We start from the raw sequence: 20,286 nt of genomic DNA on the forward strand, positions 1-20,286 counted from the left end.
TACCATCTCATTAGAAGTGACCTTTATTTACATATTTCACAATGTACAATGTAAGTCTGAAAGCAGATGAAAAAGAGAAAAAGAGGTAAATGTGGGAGGAGAAAAGCAGGATCAAAATGCTTCACCTATTTCAGTATCTATTGCATAGTTTGAGATGACTGAACTGAATACCTTTCTAATATGTGCTCCCTATTCCCAGCCCAACTGCTTGACACCAGAAACAAACCAGAGTCAATCTAAAACCTGTTCCTGGTTACCTGTGGGAGCCCAACACTCCCAGAATCACACACGGCCTCTAACTTCACACAAGTGTGTGTGTGTGCACATTGCAGAGGTTAACAGTGTGACAGCTCTCAGAAATCTCATGAAACAGTATTCACGATGTTGTCGTCATGTTTGTTGTGCAAACATAAATCCAAAGGCAGTATGGGCTCTGCTATTCAGCTGTACAATTGTTTCATGTCTGCTGTCAACCCAGAGGGTATCAACATTGTTCTGTGTGATCGAAACGCATGGTGTGAAATTATAAATATAACTTATCTTAAAAGCACCACCAATGGTTGAAATACAATATTGATGAAATGTTGATCTCAAGTCAGATTACACACACATGGTTTCTAATTTGCACAAACATACAATGCTTTATTCAAGTGATGAGTTGCTGGTTAACCATGTTTAATGTGTTTAAAAATGTCTTTATGTGCAGATTTTTGACCAATTTCATAAACAGAGAGCAAGGACTGGTAATGCCTGTCTAGGGATCAAACCTTGCTACCTTGTGCTGGTATGATTATCTAGGAGGGGGACAAAATATCAGCAGCTACGAGTACTTACTGTACTGCAGTAATTATGTTCTCAGACCTGCCCCCCTTCAGAAGCTAAAGAAAGATCCCACACTACAATTTTTATCAGTCATCACAAATAACAAAGGATCCACATTGTAAAAGTGAAAGTGTAGCAGCACAATAAACACAGTAAAATCACAGTAATTCACTTTAGTGTCATGTCATATTTTTTCACCTGGTGGGCCACACACCCCATCAACGGGGGCGGGGGCCCACCACTGTTTGCAAACCATCACTTATCGTCATCGATTGATATTTATTATATCTTTGAGGACAATTTTACATCTCCCATTATAAGTGCATTTACATTAAAGCAAGCAAGTCCTGTGGATCTGTGTCTCTCCTCGCTTTATTTGTAATTCCACATGCATGAACTTTCAGATTTTGTAGCAACTATCATAATTTTGAGAAGCTGAATCGCTTAAACACTAGATTCAGTACCTGGTCCAAAATAGGCCACACCTGTTAACGTTTGAATTCAGGTGAAAGAACAGGTTGATCTAAAGAGCTCCCGAATTCAAGCATTGTACTGCAATGGGATGCCAGTGTAACAAGTCAGTTTGTGAAATGTCTTCCCTCTTAAAAATTCCACGAACAACTCTAACTCGTAGAATTCTGAATTTTTTCAGAATTCTGACTTTAAACTCAGAATTTCGAGTTTGAGGACAGAATTCTGACTTTTTTCAGAATTCTAGTTCCACTATAGCCAGTTATAGTGGCTCCATAGTAAAGTGGTTCACGCATCTGTCTGTCAAGCAAAAGTTTGATCCTGGGAGAAAATACACAAAACTGTTTGGGGCCCACCAAATCAAATGTGTGGCGCTAGCTGAAACAACCTAAAGTAGATTACTGCAGTTTTTGCTGTGCTTGTGGGTTTCCTCCTTCTTCAGCAGTGAATGAGCTACAGCCTCAGTACATACTCTGCTGAGAGTACCTACAATACCAAAAAGGGGGGGAAAAAATCACCTTTTCCAAATTTTCGTTATATTCAGCCATAATTACTCAGAGCATGTGTCAGAATATGTATACAGTGAGTCTGGAATATCACATACCGAACAGTGAATGGTTTGACAAAAGGCAATAAGGAAAAGTTCTTATCCTTGTAAATGTACAATATGTCTTTGATGCCATCACAAATCATGAATTAGTGCTGTGACACTGTGTGTTGAACTGAACATGACTTTGGACAGATAATATTGTAGATCAAATCGTGGTGCCCTGCTCAGTGCTGACACTGATGGGCAAACCATATTATGCTCACAGACAGGTTCATGTGAACTAATGAGCATGTCCCAGTGTTCAAAACACTACTTAGAGCATCACTTGTTTTATGTTCTTTGTGTGCAGATTGTGATCAGCTGCTTTGTGCTGCTGCTGGCTCTGAGGTTTACTGACCATCGTGGTTTTAGCTCGATGCATTCTACAGCATATAATGTTGCATGGTTCCTGTACACTGTGCCCCAATACTGCTAACGCCCCATTTTAGCGTGCACTTACTGTCACATACAACCTTTAAAGGAACATCACTGAGTGCGAAATAACCAGATAAAACACAGTGTCCAGATCCACTGCCTGATTAAAAAAATATAACACGAGCAGGGCATGCACGCTTCAACATGTAGGACTGATGGACATCCGGCAGCATTTAACTATTTAACACTCAGAGACAGCCTGAGATCTGCCCACCACTCTCATGCAAACACACTGAGCCAGTAAATGAATTAAAACCACAGCATCAATAATACATAATTCCATTTATCTTCATCATCAGGTACCAGAGGTTGTGCAAGAATAAATCATTTGAACAAGCATCAAATCAAATTTTACTGCGCATAAATAATCAAGAATTGCTAAATAATAATTTAGGTCCAAGTATCTTATAAATCTGCAGCTCTAATTTTAAGAATTTTAACAAAAATGTGCAAACTAAGGATTGATGCATGTTGCAGCAATGTTATAGAAAAATGAGCATCGTAGCAAAAAGCTTGCTAAATGGAGGAAGGTCACATTTGCAGAGTATATGGACCATTAACATCCTCAAATAAGATGAATGCAAGTGATGGTTTCCTAGATGTGCCCTGTGCTCTGCACACATAGTGACTCAGCAGGTCTGACAGAGGATAGAAGAGCATCGCTGCTGCATCTCCGACGCTGCACCATCCGTCACACAGCCATGGAAAATGCTACCATCCACATCCCGCATTCAGCAGTGCTGAACTGGCATATGTTGTTGCAGTGGTTATGTTAGTGTTCTGGTGTGCTGCTGTGTCTTCTGAATAGGTTTTTCTGTTTTCACTGATACACTGTTAAATCTGCCTGTGTGTTGTCTGACATCCTGACAGTCTGTAAGAAATCAGGCTAGACTGAATTGTACGATGATGGAAAAGACATATCACTGCTGTCCCACAGACACACATAGTACCATCTTTTACTTTAAACTGTGATGTAACTGTTTTAATTACCTGACAAAGAAAGGCCAATAAATGTAGTCAAAACAACAGAACCCAGAATGATGTAAAACTGAACGCATGCTGACCCCAACCAAGCTTGACTTTTGACTTCGACAAAAGCACAGAGGAGCAGTCAAACACAACAAAAAAACACCTTGTGTGTTCTTGTGTCAGTGGGACTGCAGGCTAAGGTATATATGTTAACTTAATGGTGTACTACAGGCCATGTTGGTGAGTAATGCAAAATGAATGTAGCGAGTAGCATGACAAATGATGTGATGCATGACTTTTTTGAATGAGTACACAAACACTGCTCCCAAAACAACAGTAGGTGTTCCTGTTCTTACACATGTGCTGCCTCTCAGGCACACACATTTACCCAAAGAGCTAATCGTGCCTGCGTGACAGTGAAACTCAGAGCAGTGACACGCCCTCTCGTTTGTCCTCGCACTAAGAATCGACGTCTGACGCTGATGAAAAGAGCGAGAACATAAATTTTGTTGAGGCGAAACTGTCACTGCTTTCAGGAAAATGAGCCACTGCCTGCTCGTTATGTCTTTACATGACTGGGAAAAACATCTGTAACATAAAATGGATCGTGATCTCATCGTTATGTAAAGAGCTGTTGCACTAAAATGCTGGCTACAGAAGGCATTTTCTAACTGACCTTTTTATAATTATGGAGCTCGCTGTCAGTATTTTCAGTTTTCCTAATAGCAGAAGAATCTTAGAAGAACCTTTAAAAATCAAAATGTTGAATGCACATGGCAGTTTCTTTTTCTGAGCGAGATACTGAATGAAACCTCTGACTTACTCCGTCCATCCTCACTTATCGTCAGTTCAGAAAGCTGGTACATACATGTGGATTCAGAAAAAGGAGGCCTCAGATGAATCTGTTTGTGTGTAGTGTGAGCTAGAAAGGAAATGGTGAATGAGTGACTGGTTACTGTGCTTTTTCAGTCTTTTCCACATGGGAGAAGAGTGTGTGTTTTCCAGTTTTTACATCAAAAAAACGCTGTCCACTGGCACATGTCCCTGTGTGTCTAAACATCCTGATGATTCAGCCTCAGTGCCACGTTCCCTTATTTCGTTTCATCCTCGAGTCCTTGCAGACATCACTTCTTGTCGCTGTTTCTAAATATTTGTTCGTAGGGCGGTGGAGGATGGTTGCAGTATGACGGAGGTGGCGGATAGGAACCCATCATCATGTGGGTGGAGCCAGGCTGTGGCGGGTACGGCGGGTGTGTCATGGTAACCCCTGGGTCGCCTCCTGCCAATCCGTTCACCCCGAAGCCCTGCATGCTCCCTGGCTGCTGGGAAACTGCAGGAAAAGAGAAAAGAAATGATTCAAATGCTTTTTCTTTAAAATCTCAAGTTTAAAAATAGACTGTTACGACAGCATTCACATGAGCGATTCATAAGTTAAATATCCAAAACCTTTTTCACATTTACTATAAACAGTAGAGCTCTGCTTCAGCACACAGTGCATCTATCCATGCCCCATAATCATGGTAAGAAAGTGAAATTTTTTTTTTGAAATTCTTGAAAATTTGTTAATAATCAAAACTAAAATATAACAGGTACAAGTACGTAAACTGGTCTCATGTTTATAGTAAAAATCTTCAGTGTTATTGTTATTCCTAAAACTCTCTGATAATCAGTAAGGATAGACTGCCAGTACCACTGAATACCACTTTATTACTCACTGAGCAGAAATCCTCTCCATCGATCGTTTCTTCACTACCACAGTTACATCACTGATTCCTTATTTATCTTTCTGCCTTCAACCCAAAGCCTTAAACAAGCAGGGTGTCAGAGAAGATTAGAACAAGCAGGCTGAGATGCTGACTTTACTTTGGAGTTCATCAGAGAGAAAAACGAGTAAAAACGTCCTCCTCCGGGTCACCTTTTCAGAGAGTTTGACGCTGTGCTATTATTGGAATGTTCCACTTAATTTTCTGCTTGGTTGACTGACACAAAGTAAAATTCCATCCATGTAAAATTATGACAGGAGTTTTAACAGCTGCTCTGCTCTCACTCAAAGTCTCATGTCTGAACTAAAGGATGCTGGGAGGACATAATGTTGAGCATAATGAACAGACTTAGAAAAGTTTAGGGGACATAAATGGGACACGCCAGGGTTTGTTTCTGCAGTGGTTGGATTTGATGGACCAAAGTGATTTCATGGAGTGTTCCAGGAGAAATCTGCTTTCGATCACAGCATGATCCCTTAGAGATCGGGTGAGGAGTTCGGCCATCCGGGAGGGGCTCAGAGTAGAGCTGCTGCACCTCCACATCAAAAGGGGCCAGTTGAGGTGAGTTGGGCATCTGACAAGGATGCCTCCAGGGCGCCTCCTGGGTGAGGTGTTCCGGGCATGTGCCACCGGGAGGAGGCCCCGGAGCAGACCCAGGACACGCTGGAGAGATTATATCTCTCAGCTGGCCTGGGAACGCCTTGGTGTTCCCCCGGACAAGCTGGAGGAGGTGGCTGGGGAGAGGGAGGTCTGGGCTTCTCTGCTTAGGCTGCTGCCCCCTCGACCCGGTCCCGGATAAGCGGAAGAAGATGGACGCAATTGATCTTCTTTCGATGTAAAGGAGACCAAAAAGATGCTTCAAAGAGATGCATAAGAGGCCAGCTAGCATGCATCCAGCAAGCCAGCAAGCATCTATCCTTGAACAGCATGCCGATGTGGTGAAGGAGTGAGTACAAGTACCTGGACGCCCACTGGAAGACCAGCGCAGACTGCATACAAGAAGGGGATCAGCAGACTCTATTTGCTAAGGAAGCTGAGGTACTTCGACATGTGCAGTAAAATGTTGGAGATTTTCTATCAGTCTGTTGTGGCTGTCGTGTCTACTTTGCTGTGGCGGGGAGCAGCATCACAGCTGGCAGCACCCAGAGACTGAATGAACTAATCAGGAAGGATGATTGGCTGTAAACGGTGGTGAGGAGGGCAAAACTGTTAGCTTGGACAATCTTGACCACCCACGGCACGTTTTCTAACAGAGTGATTCTGGACAAGATAAGGACAGATATCAGAAATGTTCCTCCACTGTGCAGCACATCAGTGTTAACATTTTATTTCTACTTTGCTTGACTTTTAAAATATTTCACATACAAATGATTTTCTCTATATGTTGTTATTATTATTTTATTAATAATAATAACAACATACTAACTAACTGGAAAAGCATTTGAGATGACATGTGTGATGTCTGCCTGAATAGTTTTTAAAAAGGAAACCATGTTTGTGCCTGTTTGTCTCTTATGCAAACATTCAGTTCTTAGGGTGCCTGTCATATCCATATCCCTCATATCGGACTATAAAGTATACTTCAGCAGTCCAGATGGCCTTTATCTACACATTTTAAAGTATGCATTTTTAAATGTTTTTATTATTGTACATTTTAGAGCTCATAGAGTAATACAGTTTGTATTTTCACCATAAGGATTGGTGTTTAAAATACACTCCAGCTGAGAGCATTAGTACATGTTAGTCACACCACCGCGTTCATAAACAGAGCCACACGGCTGCCAAACTTTAATAAAAGAAACGTATGCAGAATGTTTGAGTTAAGTGTGCTGGTCCTCAAAACGTGGGCCTTGTACTTTGGAGTAAGTTTGATGCAACCATGTCTTCTTTTTCTGACTTCACTGTCTTACACTGGCATCCACAAAGCTAGTGTTCAACTCAACGGTTTTCCATGGTAAACACAAATCTCACACCGTTTTAATTTTTCTTTTTATTTAATATGAAGTTTTACTGCATCTTAGTTTGTCACTCTTGTCTGTGCACCTGTCTACAGCCTACTGTACCTGGTGTGGTAACAGGGTGCCTAGTGAAGGAGACGTTGAAGGCTGGCTCGTCTCTCAGAGGAGACGGGTACATCCTTCTGCGAATGAAGAAGCCTGCACCACAGCAGAACAACACTCCCATCATCAGCAGTACCCTGAGAAGAAAACAAAACATATCACTGTAAATACAGGAGTTCTGGCTAAAATCAGTATGTTGACGTTATGTGGCAAACTATCCAGCTAGCATGTCAACACTGACATGACTTTGCTACCAAAAATGTTATTAAGCATGAAAGCTACATTTGCTGTTTCTAAAAGACATCTCTGATGTTATGAATATGTTGTTGGTCATCATTCCATTTATTCACTTTCTGCTGCTTATCCGGGTTCGGGTTGGAGGCTGGAGTCTGAGTAGACAAACCCAGACTTCCTTCACCCCACCCACCTCTTGCAGCTCATCCAGGGGGACATCGAGTTGTTTACTGTCGTGATTTAGCTGATTGTGGAGATTAGGACCCACGAGCAGACTCACAGACTCCCACAGGCAGACAAGATTAAACAGGAGACAAGTTCTTTAATAAAGGCTGATGCAAGGATACAAAATAACTCCAAAATACAAAGGAAACAATAACTTCACTAACAGAAATCTATAATGAAAAAAAAAAACAATAGAGACACTAGCAAACAGATATTCGGAAGCTAGGAGACATAGAATATTTAAATAACCACTAAAGGTCCAAAATCATAGAGGCACTAGGAAAAAAGACCCAGGTCCGTGACAACTTCCTAGGTCTGCCTTGAGGTCTACTCTCTTAACAACACCCCAGACATCCCATACTCCCTCAGCACCACCCCACAGGATAGTCCACAAAACACAGGCAGACTGGTTAGGCAAACTCCCACACACCCTCAAATATCCTTAAGCTGGTCCAGTCCTCCTGACTCCTACGTTCAACTAACTCATGGACTCTCCTCTAATGTATCCTGGCACAGACCAGGGAGGCTGAGAAGTGTGACTCCCCCTATAGATAGAGCACACCTTCCAGCCCCCCTTCTAATAAGGGGGGGGCGCCACCCCAGTCTGCCAAACCAGAGGTGCTGAGACTTGTCAGCCAAAATAAAGCCACAACACCCAAAGCCTCAAGGAACTAAGGGAGAACCACCAGCATTTTGGCATCTTGTGTGTTAGGTCCTTTTGAGCCATGAATTTAGGAACTGTAACTATTATCACTGTGGACATTAAGGGGGTTATAATGTAAACAATTATCATGTTGTATTTAATAAGAAAACCCCATAAATTTGTCAGTAAAACTGAGGAAACTGATCATATGAACTAAGAGCTGTTTTATTATAGCCAGAATTTTTTAGCCACGGGAAAAAAAATCTAGTTAAGTCTCTTAGCATCTACCAATCACTTAGGGGTAGAGTTAATAGATGGAAGTCTAAACAGCTCGCCAGCAATCAGGCGGATGTTAAGAAGTCAAATTTCAGAATGGGAAGCTATTTTTATCTTTTATTTAAAAAAATCTTTCTTTCTCTTAAAAGGTTTTTAGCGAGGCCTTTGATCTTTTCTCATTTTCAAAAACCTTGGAGCTAAACATATCTTTGCAAAGCAGCTGCTGCAACATTATGCTAACAGAATAGCCACTGAAATGGTTGCTGAATGAGACCAGCATACAGTATATTTGTACACATAAGTGGTGTTTATATGTGCAAAAGTTAAAAACAGACTTTTTTTTACCAGTGTAGAAGAAATTACTCTAACAGTGATGAGTACCTGCTGAATTTTGCTTGATAATTAAATAACTACACAGTCTACTGTAGTCTGTAAATGACACAAACCCAGTGTGAAGTTCTACCCACTGTGCTCAATAAAAGCAGAGGACACAATATGATGCTAAAAACAAATTACAGCTTCTTGTTTTGCCTGTAATTCAGCCAGCCCTATGTCGAATGTGTGCGCCAGAAGTCACCACTGAAAAAAAGCTCAGTCCACATATGCTGCACATTCAGTGTAACCACAGGGTAAAGCTCTTTAATGTAGCTACACCTGCAAAACAAAATGGTAAAAATGTGCACAAGTTTATGATTGTGTTATTTGTTTGTTTGGTCTTTGCTCGTTTTCACAGCTGTGCACACATAGTAAACCCAACCCACACAGTAACTCACCAGAAGTACCATAGTCTTTGGATGGACAGGGCTCTCACACAGCAGCGAGTCCCACAGCAGTCCTCGTAGGAACGGCATCTGCAGCAAGTCACACGGCAATGAGTCAGCAATAGCATGGAGCAGTTAGCCTCTGTTATTGTTTTACTGTTTAGCTACTTGGGGGTGGTGAAGTTTCTGTTGAGGTGCAGGCGTCACAGCAGTGGTAAGAGAAAATACTGGGAGATGATAGAAGATTACAATACACAGTGTTTGAGCCATTTTCTTTCAGACCACAAACCTTTAACTAGTGTGCCTGGCACTAGGCCAAGACTACTGAACAACAGTGAGAGTACAACTGTATTATTGTTAACGTTTTAAGAACATTATCCCAGTCCTTCTTTTCTGCACCTGCAAGCTGCTTTGCAACCCACCTCTTTCTTTCTTGCTGTATCTGACCTCAGATATATATCTGCTGTCATCTGTTCCAGGATTTTACTGCAGCTCTCCCAGACTCTGGCTTTCCATGGAAGGGTGAGAAGAAGAACTCTACATTTCATTTACGCCCTCGGTAGAGTGTAGAACCATGCCACCAAATATAAATTACTACAGATGGAAATATCATTCTTAATTTATTATTAACTTCCAGTCAATTTTATTTATATAGCAACAGATTACTACAACAGTTGCCTCAACCGTTAGGTAAAGACCTTACAATAATACAGAGAATGCCCCAACAATCCAAGGACCTCCTATGAGCAAGAACCTGGTGACAGTGGGAAGAAAATCTTCCTTTTAACAAGAAGAAGAGATCGCTCCGATACAGCACGTTTCAGTATTTTGGCGTCATGAACAACAACTCGAGTTATAAGATAAATACGATTTAGCCAGCTCACATTCTTTCTTCTCAACAGGTGAGTGAGTCCATAGTTTTCAGTCTGACACTGGTGGAGCCCATCAGCAAAAAAGAAAAGTCTCTTCTTACAGACAGATTTCACCTCTTTCAAATCAATTATTTATTCAGACTTTCAAGGGTAAAAGCTCTGCAAGTACAGAAGGAAGTTGATGATGGATGGAATGTCTTCCTTTTTATAGTAATGGTTTTGTGTTGAACTTGTGTGTTTTTGAGCTCATTGTCTCCAGTAATTAGGACATCAGAGAAACTACATACAACTCCAGAGAAAAAACATCTCTGCCAGATATTTTAGTTGTTCAACTGCAAGACAGTTAAACACTGTTTTTACCTCAGTGTACTACAGAGCTGAGGAAAAACTGTCCTTTCACACACAGTAAATTACATTAGTCTATATGTACAGTAACATAAAATTTTTTTATTGCAGTACAGAGAGTCTCACTACAGTTCCCTGACATTTCCACTATATACACCCAGGTGTATTTTTGCATTAATCACACTTTCTGCTTGGTAAACAAAATTTAAAGAAGTTTCCCTTTAACTGACAACCCCAGCAGCCTGGGAGCCAAACAGTCAGGACAGAGGCCAACTGTGATTGATCAGTCTGAGAAGAGCAGCAGGAAACTGGCATTAATGCAGCTGGAAAAAAACAAGTTGTCTGCAGTGCGTGTGTGTGCATGTGTGTGTGCGATAGATGACTATGGACAAACCAGCATGACTTCTCATGCTGGGATCTCCCATTCCTAGCCCTTCTAGCATTTCAGCGCTAGAGCTGGGAGGCTAATCAATGTCCGCAGATGCTGCAAAGCCTGCAGCGAGCAGTGTTTGCATCACACCAGATAAAGTTGATGCCAGTTTCTGTCACACTCCTTGTGTGTAGGTAGCATAATATTTATACTCTCTATGCATGGCACAAAACATTTTACCTAAAAAGGGGTTTTAGCATCACTACTTACTCCATCACATCAAAATATTCTAATTATTATTATTATTGTTGACACTTCAGTTATCATTCTGTTAAGGTTTGAGGGATATTACAGTTTCCACAAAGATTTAAGAGGTGTGAACAGGAAACATAACATTAGGATCAAATCTGTAGGCCAGAGCCGGTCTAAGAGAGGCAGTTCATTTACAATTAATCCCACTGTATAGAAATTAGTGGCTGTTAAACGATGACAGTACATCATTAAACATAATAAGATAGCATTCAATGAACAGAAATTAATGGAGTGAACAGCCCAGGTAATAAATGATTGCAAAACTGCAGCGAGGTGCTCAGGCTGCATGCACAGCCACTGCAGCTGTTACTGCTTCTCTGCTGAATAGTCAAATCGCATGGATTTCCACAGTTTTTAGAACATCAGGAAGAACTAGTCACCACATGCCACGCCTCTGCCTCATGCTTCTCCATGCACGCCATGACTTGTGATGTAAAAGTGGAGTTTTAGTTTTGAAGTCCTAATTGTCAAATATTCTCCCAAAGTCATTGTCATTAGTTCTTTCATTTTTTATTATAAAAACAGCAATGCATGAGAAACTCATTTTAGGGTAACACGTTTAATCTACTAACATGTTTTAATCTCATTCTTTTACAAACATCTCAGACCTACAAAACGATTACACATGAAAAGGATCGTTAGTGACCACAGTGGTGGACATCCAAGGGTTGAGCTCATTGGTTTAAAAACTTACATGAAGTAGATAGGGTATCCACCTTCGAAATACCAGCAGTACTTTTTCGCCTCTACACACTGTAAAAGAGAAAAAGGTGATGATTAAAAACTTGCAACTCTTTCCAACTCACAAAATGAAGCTCAGTTAGCAGCAGCAGCTCTTGCCTCAAAAGGGTTCTCAATTTTTCAAATGGTTTTAAACTTTTGATCGAGAGTGTATTATGTGTGATGTCGAGCAGGGGGGTAATTAATGTTGCCTGAGCAGCACAAAGAAGTTTGTAGCTGGGACATTCCAGCCAATAGCTGACAAATGAGAGCTTAGTAAAATAAAAATAAAAAGGTAATAAAATGATTTATAATAAACTCCATTTACTGCAAAGTAAAATGGGTTCTAGTACACAGATTCACAACATGACTGGTGCTTTACTCATGGAATATTCCACTCTCATGCTAGGGTAAAGCTTCTTACCTCTAGAAAAGATCCAGTGTGTTCATGGACTCATTTCCTGCTCTTCCCATGAGAATAAAACCATTTTAAATTGCATTGGAAAGAGAGAGGCTCGGAGGGTTTTAAAAAAATATCTTTAGCCTTTGTGTATCCCTTCCAAAGAAAACCTCAAATAGAGTCCAGGAAACTGCTTCTCAAAAACAGCTTAAGTCCACAAGAAAGTCACTCTGTGTACACACATTGTGGATGAAAGATGCAGAGACATTTTCACTGTGACTAAAAACCTGAAACACGGGCGCCAGCTTGGCTCACTGGGAGGGGTGGGTGGCAACGTGCCGTATGGCTGAGATCGGTCGGACCCGAACCCGGGCCTCCGCAGCCCTTTGCTGCGTGTGTCCCCCCCCTCCCTCGGCTTTCCTGTCACACATCACTGCATCTATCCAATAAAGCCAAAAAAAATATTTAAAAACCCCTGAAACACTGCTGAAACCATCCTGAAACCATTGCTGTCTTTAAAAAGTAACTTAGCTCGCTGTAAAACAAGATGCATCTTTCTATGAGTCTAGTACTGAGTCTCTCCTCCTCCCTCCAACACATTCAATTAACATCACTTCAGTTAAGTTCTGTTCTCTTTCATTTATTAATTTATATATACAAACAAAAATTCCCCTCTCGCCCCTGCATGCGGTCTATCCTTCAAGCTCAGGTCCTCTATCAGAGGCCTGGGAGCTTGAGGGTCCTTTTCAGTATCTTAGCTGTTCCTAGGACTGTGCTCTTCTGGACAGAGATCTCAGATGTTCCTGGGATCTGCTGGAGCCACTCGCTTCTCGTGTTCCTTCTTCCTGATTTGCTGTCATTGGGTATCGCTACGTCATGTATACTGCATAAAAATTGCCAACCCTCTCCTGAATCAATAACTACAGAGTTCCAAACCTTCACTGGCATTAACATCACCACAAAAACTGTGCACCAGAAGCTTCATAGCATGAGTTTCTATCGCTCAGCAGCTCTCGTCAGTGCAATCTGTAGCTGCCCCAGTACTTTTGTTCATACAGTGTATGGCTTACATCTGGAATACCCCAGGAATACTCCATCTGAAGCTTCTCTTTATTGGCTAACTGATAAATCCAAATTCAAATTTAAAATTCTTCTCCTCACATATGAGCTCTTGAATAATCAGGCCCCATTCTTATCTTGCATCCTCATAGTACCATATCACCTGAATAGAGCAGTTCACTCTTAGACTGCAGTCATTCTTGTGAGTCCTAAGGTATTTAAAAGTAGAATGGGACACACAGCCTTCACCTTTCAAGCCCCTTTTATGTGGAACCAGCTCCCAGTTTAGCTTGTGAGACAGACACCCTCTCTGATGACGCACTGACTGTTTCTTCTCCACTCACTCATCTCACCACAGATGGCTCCCTCTTCCTGAGCATGTTTTTTCTAGAGGTTTTTTCCTGTTAAAAGGGATTTTTTCCTTCCCACTGTCGCCAAAATGCTTGCTCATAGGACGTCATATGATTGTTGTTTTTTTCTGTATTCTCTGTATCATTGTATGGTTCTTACCTTACAATATAAAGCGCCTTGAGGCAATTGTTGTTGTGATTTGGTGTTATATAAATAAAACTGACTTGACTTGAATTGAACTGAACTGAGTTGAGCCTGGTTGTATATATGCCAACTCAACCAGACTTCATGTACCTGAATCCAAATCTATTAGTTTTTGGTCTCTTATCTCACATTCATCTAGACAACATAAGCCTTTATGACTCAGTAAGCAATGTCAGTCACCTCTGGCATGAGGGATATGAGTGTGAAATAACACAACTATTCCACTGTTATATCCTGTACATTGGAAGAAACAGGAGAAAACTATAGTACAATTTATGACATTATCAATCTGAAAGTGTATTTAAGATATTGCTGGAAAAGGAAATGCGTAATTTCACAATCTTTAACTTTGTTGCCATCTATTCACTTGTATTTGGACCTAATTCTCATCCTGTCTTCAACCCTCTGCCAGCCATGAATACAATCCAGCTCTGTTCATTGTCTTTCTCTAATTAGAGCTGGTTGGAAAAGCTGACAGTGGAGAAAAGGGTCCCTCTGTGCTCCCACAGGACAAAAATGACCATTACGCAACCAGAGGATGTGTTTTCTTGCTTTAAAAGCAGCTCAGATGGCTTTTGGATTGAGGACACCGGGAGGGATGAATAGTTCAAATGGTTGTATGCTGCACTGAAAGCTTTTAGAAGCAGCGAAAGTGTTCGGAATGATCAGGAAGGGAAGAGCTCTGCAACAGTCGGACATCCGAGAACACCACTTTGCTCCAACACAGAGCCATCAATCTCATTTGAATTTTGCTCACTTGCACTGTGTTGCAAAAATTTCCTAATAAGACATAAAGCAAGAAAAACTTTCTTCCAGTACTGATATGAAAATAGCCACAGAGAGCTTATGAATGTTGTTGTAATGGTCATACTTGTCTTCAGTTTTTCAACTCTTTAATTAAATCTAATATTTTGTTCCATCTCTTCTAATCCTCTATGTCCTAGGTCACGGTCCAGACCCAGACTTCTTTGTGGAACCAGACCTTTTACTAGGTTTTGATAAACCTAAATTTCTATATTACTCTGCACAACTTTTCCTGTATTTACGGTAGTCAGTGTATATACACAGGATACTACGTCATGCTTGTCAGCCATCCAAAGCATTTATTCAGAGCACATGGGAAAGCAGAAAACTCCACAAGGACACGAGATACTGAAGTCCGATGAAGTCAGGGAAACAGGAAGATTAAAGCTGAGATGGTTTCCATGTGAAATGTATTTAAAGAAAACGAAAATTTCAAACTTCACCTTTTCCAGCGCCACTTCACATTGGGGTCCACATATCATTCACCGCATGACGCACTTGAGAACTTTTATTGCTTTGGTCTGTACTAAGCTCTTTGCATCCATCTCCATCATATACCCAAAACTATAAGGAGCAATCATTTCTCACTCACTAACCACTTTATTAGGTACACCAGTTGAACTGTTTCCTAATCCAATGCACCCAACCAATATGAAACTCAACATGTCAACAAATTTGGAGCAACTGAGTGATGCTATCATGTCATATAAAGTCAAATCTCTGAGGAATCTTTTTAAATCTATGCTATGAAGCCAATTCTAAAGACAAAAGGGGGCTCCAACTACCTACTATTAAAGTGTGCATAAAAGTGCCAGGTTTGCTAAAGGTGAAAAATTCACCTTTAGCAAACCTGGGGTTGAATTACTTATCTTTGTTAGTTTATTGTGAACAACTAGCAACAATCAGAATGTTAAGTCTAGGATCGGGTTGCAGTCCTATTACATCAATCAACAGTATTGACCCCACGGGTGTTTCCTTTAACTGTGCCAGTTCAAAGTTGATATTTGCTGAACCTGGTACCACCCATTTGGCTGTTCCCAAATCCCAAATTCCAACAACTGCTCATACCTAACACCTGTTTAACTTCTTCTTTATGTTTATGTCAATAAAGGCCGTGAAGCCCATTCAAATCTGAACATCATACAACAATAGAGGTCACAATTAGTTTCTAAGCATTTCCTGAATATAGAAGAAAGGTGAAATTACCATGTGTCACACAACTGAGTGGCAGTGCCTTCATATTGTTATTTTAGCCACAGATACATCCTTTTCTGATCAACACGTGGTCTCTTTCTGATACAACCTTGGAAATTTGCCTATTAATTGAAAAACTAGATGGTGTAGAGATGCTCCAGGATAGGCAGAGATATGGTGACACAAATGGAATTGTCAGCTTTTTGTTAAAGACGATGCTTATGTCGCCCCACCAAATAAAACTGAGGTATGAGTAAACACACGGCCAAAGAAGTTAAGCTATGAGCCATAATGGGAATATGGAGAATTTTTGCATCCATAAACTTTTGAGTTTGGCAAGAAATTACAGTATGTTAGTTTCTACAATTATTTATACGACTTGCAATATTGTTGATGGTTTACAAGGGCAACATGAGGAAACTTTTACGGTCCAAATACTCTACATAGACTAATATAGTCTGTTTGGAGCTTGAGGTTTTTCCAGCAATCCACAAAACAAACTCAACTCAATGCAAGAAGTTTTTAATCCGTTAGGTAATACTGAGCTTAACTACAGGAGTATGAAAAGAAAAAAAGTGATGATTAGTCACCAGGCTTTTGCTTACTTATTATTACCCTGCTGCTGTAGTTCTTAACCCTCTCAAGGCAGGCGTTGCAGATTTGCAACAGTTAAAACACTAACAACCTGATTAGCCCACATACATATTTTATGAGTTTTTATTACTCAGAAGTACCACTGCAGGACTTGGCTGTGCATTAGCAACTAAAACTTAATTTGATCCTGAGAGGGTTAAAAAGCTGATAGTCTCAGGGATGTTTTTGCTGCATCGACAGATTCCAGATGTGTGAAGAAGGTGCTGTATCTAACCAGCTGTTTACCTGATAGCACCACAGTAACAGTAATAATAATTTGAAGTACTGTGGACAGATTATTCTACTGCAAGCAAATCACAGCAATATCAATCAAAGGGTGGCAGATGAACACACAGAACTTCCAAGTTACACAGTCAGTAACTACCAACCTGATGAGAAAACCCAGACTCGAGACAACAAATAAAACAAATATGTAATAATACTGGAAACCCATAATATATTAATTTTAATAGAAAAAACAACATTCAAAGTGAGCTTTCAGACTTAAGAATATGCCCCCAAACCCCACCCTGTTAGCATTTAAGGAGACAACAGCACTTATCAGTTAACCTCAAAGACAAACTGTAGCTTCTATTCTATTGCTCTATTGTTTCTAAGTATCATGCCAAAAGTTTTAAGTCAGATGAACCATACAAAATATCAACCTCTTTATAGTTTACCCTGAGGCCACTATCAAAATGACTACAATTTAAATGTTTCAGTTGTTTGTCATGTATAGTACTGCATGTGATATTATTGAAAACCTCAGTCATAGGACTTTGAGAAGCTCTGTGTTTTTAATTAATTAACTCAGCATTTGGTTTGCTGCTGTTTTAATGCCAACTTAACATTTGTGCTACACTGACACCACGGCGTAGTGGCTGGAACACTCACTTCAGAGTAAGAGGGTTCTCGGGCTGGATCACTTGGTTAGCTGAGGCCTGCCTGTGTGTACACTGATGTTTCTCTTCCTGTCTTGGTTTCTAAACTAAATTCATTAGTGATTCTAAACTGGCAATTAGTGTAATTCATTTACATAGAAAGAGCTTACTGTAAAGTCAGAAATTTGAGCTTTGCCAGACTTCAAGTACTTCCATGAAAGGGCATGCACTGAAATAATGAATCTTTCTCCACAAATATGCAAACCAGAAGATGGAGCATGTTTAGGAAGAATGGGGTCTTTGCCCATGATGGAGTCAGCTCAGAGATGGAGGAAATGTCACATACCCCATTGTATTGTTGGATGGTGTCCTCACGTTTGGTGTCAAGAATACAACGGGTCCAGTTCCCACAAAGTGTTTTAGAGTACTATGCAATGCCCCTCTAAAAATTTTAAGTGTAGCCATGATTTGACGATTGCTTCAATCACAATCATATTTCTGAAGACATGTTTTCCATTGTCAGTAAGTAATGTCCTCTTGGAAACTTAAGGCAATATATGACAGCTAGACAGGAAAACTGAGCAGTTTATTTGCTTGAACAAGCCTCTGATGGGTCAACTAAACAAGACCGTTTGCCACTAATCAGCTTTAATCTGACTATTTGTTAATCTTGATATAGTCAGTAAAAGGCACATTAAAATCAGTTTGGTACTGGCACTGCTATAATTCACTTCAATTTTATTTATATAGCACCAAATCAAAGCAGCAGTCGCCTCCAGGTGCTTATAGTTCACCTGGTTGAACAGGCTGGGTTTGAGTCTGCCCTGGAACATATTCTGAACGTCATACCCTTCACTCTGGCCTTTCTATTAAAGTAAAATAATTAAAAATGTCATAATAAAGAACCAGTTAAAACTGGTTTGACTGCCACTGTTAATCAACAGTCCCTGATAATGGTAAATATAATTTATTGCAGGCTTCATAGCTCATACAGGAAGTTTAAACCCCCTACAAGCACTGATTGTGCAAAAAAGAAAAGAAAACCTGAAGCAGAGCCTTGTTTAACTGTTGTCATCTGGTGTGCATATATCATTAGCTACCATCCAACAGAGAGCACATGAGTGAGGCCCCACAGGCCACAATGAGAGAATGAATTAGTTTCCGCTTTAAGGACATTTTAATATCTCTTCAGGTGAATTTACACAGTGTCAAAGTGTGAGTCTCACTGTGTGAGTCTGTGTTTTACTAGTGTTTTCAGGCCCAGCAAACAGTGAAACAGTGACTCCTCCTGATCTGCTTTCATCTAACAGAAAGCCGATAAGATCACAGGATTCATTAGTTGCTTCCTCTGTTGCAAAACAGTGCTTCAAACCCACTAAACAGTACTTTTAAGAAATATAGCTTACTGCTGTCTAATATTTATTTTATAAATATTTCCCAATGCTGCCATTTCCGGTTCCCAATGTCAATCAAACACTGGCATCACTGGGAGCTAAAAACAGCCCAATTTCTTCTTCTTAATGATCCGTGCATCCATGAAAAAGAGGATTTGCGACGTTTTACTGACTTAGAAATTAGCAGGAGGTTAGCTTGCTTGTTTCCATTTTCAGGGATTTCGTAAAAACCAAAATGTTACACTTTGTACATAAGTGAAGAAAACTAAACAGCACCACTGTTTGTAGGATTATTATTACTCCCTGAAGAAGCATGTCCCAGGGTCTAAAGCATGCTTTCTGTGAGTCAACGCTGTTATAAGTGACACTAAATATCTAAGCTGTCAGGACCCGTCCTCAAAGACGACACTGCAGTAGCAGCACAAGGTCTGAGGGCTTGACTCCCTCTAGGAAGCCTGCTTGAATTCAAAATGAATGTGTGCTCACTACATCTGCTGAATGAAATAAAATAGTAATGATGAGGGTTAATATTACATGAATAGACAGGAGTGTCAGCAGTGCAAGGCTGATAGAAAGAGTGAGCTACATTTAGAGGCTGTAAAATTAAACTGGAGCTTGTTTTCACCTCTTTTTAAATGATCCTTATATCCCCAACAAGTGCAGAAGGGTACATCAGAGGAAAAGAACAACACTACAAAAAGGAATATGAATATGACTGCGTGCACACTGATTCAGACTGCTGCCGTGTGTCCTACAGGCCCAGTAACCTACTGAGGAGTTATGGGGGTCTGAGCACAAAGACAAAGGATGGCAGAATCACAGGTAGCTCACCCACTCAAACAATCCGATGTGCACATGTGGGGGTAAAAGCCATATTACTGTTGTACACTCTTTTATTCTGCACGAACACAATCCCACCGGCTTTGCCTTTTTTCACATTTCTGATTTTGTTGCTATATCCCAGCTTAACGTTGAGCTTTTACAGATATTCGAGCGTCTCTCGTTGTGACGTTCATGAAGTTGACAAAGAGTGCCGCACATACAGCGGAGGTCCTTTCTCGCTGAGCCGGGCATGCCGGGTTCTGTTAGGTCTGATCTGTCGGCACTAACGTATCGGAACTACATCACAGTCAGCCCCGGCACAACAACAAGGCACGAGCGAAAGCCTTATAAAGGTACAGCCAGCGGCGTCACCCAGAACCCGTGCCTGTCCGTCACAGCTCTATTAATACCACAGTAACACCGGAGGACACCTCACCTCTACAAATAGCCACAATGTCAGGGCTGCATCGAGCAGTGGATGTCTCATATCTCCGTCGGTAGGAGAGTGGGAGCAAAGCTCCGCTCGTGGACAGGAGGACGCGGGGGGGATGCTCCGTTATCACTATGTCGGTTTCATCCCGCTGGCGGACACAGACAGCAGATCCAGTCGGTTTGACAGGACAGCTGAAGGCAAACCGGGCGACGGTCAAACAGACCAAAAACGGAGATTAAATGGC

At 40.9% G+C, this 20,286-nt stretch overlaps 1 protein-coding gene across 1 annotated transcript; it reads right to left on the reverse strand.

Moving 5' to 3' along the window:
- Positions 1-20,286, reverse strand: vopp1b (VOPP1 WW domain binding protein b). The gene is made up of 5 exons (XM_063484278.1): positions 20,046-20,286; positions 11,842-11,900; positions 9,261-9,338; positions 7,113-7,246; positions 1-4,616 (listed from the first exon to the last, which is right to left on the reverse strand). Exons 1-5 carry the CDS (start codon positions 20,094-20,096, stop codon positions 4,411-4,413), a joined length of 528 nt encoding a protein of 175 aa, XP_063340348.1. The 5' UTR covers positions 20,097-20,286; the 3' UTR covers positions 1-4,410.

The sequence above is a fragment of the Pelmatolapia mariae genome, linkage group LG9 (genome assembly GCF_036321145.2).
Source record: "Pelmatolapia mariae isolate MD_Pm_ZW linkage group LG9, Pm_UMD_F_2, whole genome shotgun sequence".
NCBI lineage: Eukaryota > Metazoa > Chordata > Actinopteri > Cichliformes > Cichlidae > Pelmatolapia > Pelmatolapia mariae.